General features: G+C 32.6%; 1 protein-coding gene across 1 annotated transcript; it reads left to right on the top strand.

Annotated features, from left to right (window-relative positions):
• The first annotated feature begins 831 nt into the window (after positions 1-831).
• Positions 832-2,797, top strand: LOC115979424 (cytochrome P450 71B34-like). The gene is made up of 2 exons (XM_031101457.1): positions 832-1,747; positions 1,870-2,797. The coding sequence occupies exons 1-2, from the start codon at positions 842-844 to the stop codon at positions 2,482-2,484; spliced, it is 1,521 nt and encodes a 506-aa protein (XP_030957317.1). The 5' UTR covers positions 832-841; the 3' UTR covers positions 2,485-2,797.
• Positions 2,798-6,249: the final 3,452 nt, after the last annotated feature.

Genomic DNA, 6,249 nt, shown 5'->3' with positions numbered 1-6,249 from the left:
TTTCGAGAATAGAATATATTGTGTGCCTTGTTATATTAATGATTGCAGTTATTTACGTATTTGACTTTTTTTTGAGAAAGTTTACATAGTTGACTTGGTAATTGTTTTCGCCAAACATTGCCAAATATATACACGTGGACAAGTATGTGGCATTGGAAATGGGACTAGTAACATGCCTGCGAAAGTGATTGATAAGTATAATTTTATTTTTGAGGTCAGTTTTTAGACTCTAGAATTAACTTCTAGTTTAAAATTCGCTTACTGGTCTTCTTTGCTCACTAGAAAAAAGATGATTACAGTGGAATTTTAAAAATATAGGTTTTAACAGTTAAAAGGAGTGTAGCAATTTACTACTTGTACGGGGATATTATCCGACAATAATGATGAATATTTGCTATCCGACAAGACAAGACAAAAACATTGACCAAATAATTTGAGAACTTTAATATAGCCACCGGAATGGGCATTGATTAGATCATATTCAATTTGTATATATATCATCTGTTACAACCATTCTATTTCTCCATTTTAAATGGAGATATCAAAATATATATATAATCATATTACACTCATGCAAATGTGAACGTAGTACATACTAAAGTGTAAAAATTGAAAAAAAAAAAAAAATGTGTACATGGCGCATGCAAATGTCAATTAGTATATACCAGTGTAAAAAATAGTTTGATTTATGAGGCAATATTTTTCCCTTTTAAGAATATCATTCCGCCTAATGGGGACAAAAAACTTACAGATATTTTTTTGCTCATTCTAGTATGTCAGGCTATTTATATGTGAACAATTTTAGAGGATATTTACTAGCTTGACAGAAGATATAGCTTCAATGGCTCTTGATACCATACCTTTATGGCTTCCTCTTCTCCTTGTTTTCCCTCTTCTGCTGCTCATGAAAAAAAAGATGGATGAGTGGAGTTCAAAGAACCTTCCACCAAGCCCTCCTAAGCTCCCTATTATAGGTAATTTGCACCAACTTGGTGTGTTGCCTCACCAATCTATGTGGCAACTCTCCAAGAAATATGGCTCTGTGATGCTCCTTCAACTCAGTGGCATAACAACTGTCATAATATCTTCTGCTGATGCTGCAAGAGAAGTCTTAAAAGTTCATGATCTTGCCTGTTGCAGTAGACCTCCCTTAGCTTGCTCTAAAGTTTTTTCCTACAATTATAGGGACATGGCTTTTTCACCTTATGGTGATTACTGGAGAGAGATAAGGAAAATATGTGTTCTTGAGCTTTTTAGTGTGAAGAGGGTGCAGTCCTATCAGTTCATTAGGGAAGAAGAAGTTGCTTTGTTTGTCGATTCTATATCTCACTATGCATCTTCTGCAACCCCTGTCGATCTTTCTGAGAAGCTGTTTGCCTTTACTGCAAGTATAACTTTTAGGATTGGTTTTGGTAAGAGTTTTCGCGGGAGTGGTTTAGACAATGAAAGGTTTCAAGCAGTGGTTCATGAGGTAGAGTCCCTGTTGGGAAGCTACAATGCATCTGAATTCTTGCCCTTCGTAGGATGGATTATAGACACTTTATCTGGTAGATCTAAAAGGCTTGAAAGGGTTTTCCATGAGATGGATACTTTATTCCAACAGGTCATTGATCTCCATCTTGATCCTGAGAGGACAAAACCAGAGCATGAAGACATTATCGATGTGCTACTGAGAATTGAAAGGGAGCAAGCTGAGTCTGGCGATGCTATTCGGTTCACAAAACATAACATTAAGGCAGTCCTCTTGGTAAGTTGCCAATCTTTTACTAATCCCATGTTTATTTTATTTATTATTATTATTTAACTTTACTTACCTTATCAAATTAGCCCATGTTCATCTACTTACCTGTTACAATATTTGTTTATCAGAATATATTTTTAGGTGGAGTTGACACTGGTGCAATTACCATGATATGGGCGATGGCAGAGCTTGCTAAGAACCCCATATTGATGAAAAAAGCACAAGATGAAGTTAGAAATTTCATTGGAAATAAAGGGAAAGTCACTGAAAGCGACACTGACCACCTTCATTATCTAAAGATGATAGTTAAAGAAACTTTTAGATTGCATCCTCCAGGAACTCTACTTTTTCCAAGAGAAACCATGTCACACTTTAAGATCAATGGTTATGACATTTACCCAAAAATGTTAGTACAAGTTAATGCCTGGGCAATAGGACGAGATCCTAAATACTGGGAGAACCCAGAGGAATTCATCCCAGAAAGGTTCATGGATAACTCCATTGATTATAAAGGTCAAAATTTTGAGTTATTGACATTTGGATCTGGTCGAAGAGGTTGTCCTGGGATATATATGGCAACAACAACAATTGAGCTTGCACTTGCAAATCTTTTATATTGTTTCAATTGGAAATTACCTGATGGGATGAAAGAGGAAGATATCAACATGGAAGAGGGAGCTGGTCTTAGCCTTACTACCAGTAAGAAAACAGCTTTGAACCTTGTGCCAATCAAATTGTTTTAAAATATTAGTATATGTCGGCACTCTTCCCCTCCCTTTCCTCTCTCCCTCGTTTCACTCCATTCCAAATATAATGATATATACTAACGTTCAGTGACAGTCTGAGTCATCTGACCATATTAGCCTAAAAATATTCTTGAATATCTTCCCAGGAATAGTTGCTTTTATATATATATATGTATGTATGTAGTGCTAAGCACTTTGAAATAAATGGTGGCCAATTAGCATGTATGTTTTGGCTTTTGCCATCATGGATCATTTATCCTTTCTTATAAATAAATGGCAGGAAGTGGAAGATAATTTGTGTTTGTCTTTATTTCCTATGGTGGTGTTATGGAATATAAAACCACTTTTTGTAGTACACTTTATATTTTACTACATAATTTGTTATGTATTTATTTTATTTTTCTTATAAAATAACTAAAATTAAAAAATAAAAAATAAAACACATGGTATATCATAATCAGTAGAGTATAAAGTATTTTTGGGCCTGATGGTTTCTATTCAACATCATGAAGGCTTGGCATAATTATTTCATTCAATCAACTGTTTTGGACAATGGAGCAGAGGCTAGGCGAGCAAATTTTCTTTAGACTCCAAACTGTATGGAGCTTTTAGTGAAAGAAAAGAAGAAAGCCTCACTTTGATCAAGAAATAAACCTTACCTTATAAACCATCTCTTATTTTTATTTTGAGAATAAACGCCAGACCTTATTAACCATCTTTGAAAATCCAAGAAATAAGACTTCAGCTAATAGTATTGTAATTCAAGTAGTTGATGTGTTTTGGTGTTTTCAATAAAGGCATTTAGGGTTCAAATTTTTATTTTTCTAACTATTAAATTATCAAAAAAGAAAAAAAAAAAAGATAGGAAATAAGACTTCTATCTAATGACTCTAATTATTTAGTTTACCTCCATTATTTATACAATAATCCACAATTAATATAGAAATGTGAAATGTCCACATTTTAAAAAGTAAAAATACATTTAATTAAAATATGAAAGTGGATATAAAAATCAGATGTAAGAAAGTGATAGTGAGAGTATCATTACCCTTGATTGATGAGCATATAACAGCAAAACAAATATTGATTGATTGATGAGCATATAATAACAACAAAACAAATAATGGTGGGCTAGGGAAGAAACAAAAGTGGGAAAAAATTATATGAGGTGTGAGAGAAAGCCAAGCAAGTGGAAGTCCAACTACTTTCAATAACTAAAGATTGACGCAACAAGGATAGAAAACAAAGCCGTGTTAAAGAAATCAACATGATGGAGGCTAAAGACCAACCCCGCCATCAACAATAAGTATCCTTCATTGAAACGGCTAAGAGCACGAGAACTCTTGGACAGTTTAAGGCTTGAGCCCTCTAAGATTTGGTGAGGACACACAGTATGACATTTTATTCTAGATGGAAACAAAGATGGATGCAAAAATAAATATTGAAGTTCGGTTACAAGGGACTCTCTGCTGTGGCCTACAGAGTAGGCGACAATCACGAATTTTTTTTTCACATCACATAGATATGCAAGTTCAGTTTGCAAGATAACAAAGACACACAGGTGAGTTTGACATCAAGTTTATCATTAATTTTTAACTTATAATTTTTACGTACATCTTTTTAAAACTTTACTTCTATTTTTTTTTTTATTTTTTTATTCAAAGTATAAATATGCTTTAACAAAGTAAAAAGCTTTTAACAAAACTAAATGCTCTGTTCTCGTGACAAGGGCACAGAGATTTTCACCATTCAGTTAAGGGCATCAAAGTCAGCATCCGTGGGCGGCATTGGGAGATTTCATTGAGATTCTGGAGTTGCATGAGAGGCTAAAATGACCAAAGTCAAATGGATGCTTTTCCAAATGAATAAAGGTCTTAAGGGAAAATATTAAAAAACTGATACACGCACCTTATTATACGCATACTTATTGGGGATGCAAATAAGTTGGGCCCAGGGGTGGAGGCAAGGGGGTAATTGCCCCCATGGCCTCCCCAAAAATCATACAGTATATAATATTAATATTAATATATTATATTACAAAGATTTTTTGCCCCACCCATGTGACAAATCAACTTTATTTTATTTTATTATTATATTAGCTTGTCTCATGTGTTCAAATTTCTATTCCTAAGACAACATTTTCTTATAATGGGTCCTACATAATAATAATCACTTCGACTGCTGTAATATTATCTAATATACAAAAATTATTTGCCCCTACACAAATGACAAATCAACTTTTTCTTTTATTGTATTATTATATTAGCTTGTCCCATGTGTTCAATTTCACATTTTCAAGACATCATTTTCTTATAATGGGTCCTACATAATAATAATCACTTCGACTACTGTAATATTATCTAATATGACAAAGATTATTTGCCCCTACACAAATGGCAAATCAACTTTTTATTATTATTATTATTATTATTATTATTATTATTATTTTAGCTGGTCTCATATGTTTAATTTCACATTCCCAAGACAACGTTTTCTTATAATGGGTCCTACATAATAAAAATAATCTTGACTAAATGTGACACTTCCAATTTTATTTTACTTAAATCTCAGCCAAGATTCTTTCTCAAAAAAAAAAAAAAAATCTCAGCCAAGATTAGCCATTGCTTTAGAAAAGTACTGATGTGCTAGCTAAAAAAGGAACCGCCCTCCAACATGGTTGGTTATTCTGGACTCTCACCTTGACTAGTTATTGCGGGCGATTACGCCCATAGATTTCTAACTAACTAAATGTCATTTGGTTTGATAATATGTGTATGTTGGTTCTACTACTTAGAATTTTCAAAAGATGGCATGGGGCAACAAACACTTGTAATACTTTTGGCTACTGCTATTCTAATTCTCAGGTGTTATTTTTTTATATTTTTTTAAAAAACCTGTTTAATACAAACAAGATGGAGGGTTGGACATTGTGTTTTTTTTTTTTTCAATCCGACTATGGTGGTTAAATTGAAAAAACTCTTTCAAAATTTTCACATCACTTAACCTTACTCATGCTAAATGAAAATCCCAACATGTTCGTTTAGTTCTTTGTTGCATGATAAATAAAATAAAATTTGATTTCCGTTTGCATGTTGTTACTATCATATAGATTAACCAGAATTTTGTGCATATTCCTAGACAGTTATTTTAAGTTCTTTAATTCTATTTTTCATTGAGGATGTCGTACTAACGTGTTTTATCTTTGATTTCAGTTTCATATCAGACACTCTAACTTATCTTTAACTAGCTTCTAACCTGTGACGATGCACAGAAAAATTAAACAATAGTGAAAAAAAATTTAATTATATTAAATGTACCTACATTGTTTGCAAAGAATAACATGTACAACATAGTTGTTGTATTAAATTCTACAAAGCGATCATTGGCCATTCTTAAAACGTAAACCAAAACATTTTTTTTAAGCATTAGTATTAGAGAGTTGCATTAGTATTAAAATCAATTTTGGGATCACTACCATCATTTTCTTAATCACATAAAACATAATTTATCATGTTCTTGACCACATTCTCTATATCAAATATATAAAGTGGAGAGAATCTTGTATGTGGCAGAAGATTTTTTTCTTTTAAAAAAAAGTTGGTTTATTTTAGTCCAATTCAGTCCATTTTTCTACTTCAATCCATTTCTTTCCAATTTGGTCAATTTAGGTCCAATACCTTCCATTCGGTCCCTTTGGGTCCACTTTAGTCTATCCAATCCACTTTAATAGTTTAATCCAAAATAGAATTGTTTTATAAGTGA

Source organism: Quercus lobata, chromosome 3 (assembly GCF_001633185.2).
Source record: "Quercus lobata isolate SW786 chromosome 3, ValleyOak3.0 Primary Assembly, whole genome shotgun sequence".
In the NCBI taxonomy this organism is placed as follows: Eukaryota; Viridiplantae; Streptophyta; class Magnoliopsida; order Fagales; family Fagaceae; genus Quercus; species Quercus lobata.
This window is presented reverse-complemented; position numbering and strand designations above follow the sequence as displayed.

What these genes read in the sequence shown, in the direction of transcription:
- LOC115979424 (XM_031101457.1), top strand. Translation starts at nt 842, where the DNA reads ATGGCTCTTGATACCATACCTTTATGGCTTCCTCTTCTCCTTGTTTTC. An exon ending in ACATTAAGGCAGTCCTCTTG is followed by an intron (nt 1,748 to 1,869) that starts GTAAGTTGCCAA and finishes TTTGTTTATCAG; the next exon opens with AATATATTTTTAGGTGGAGT.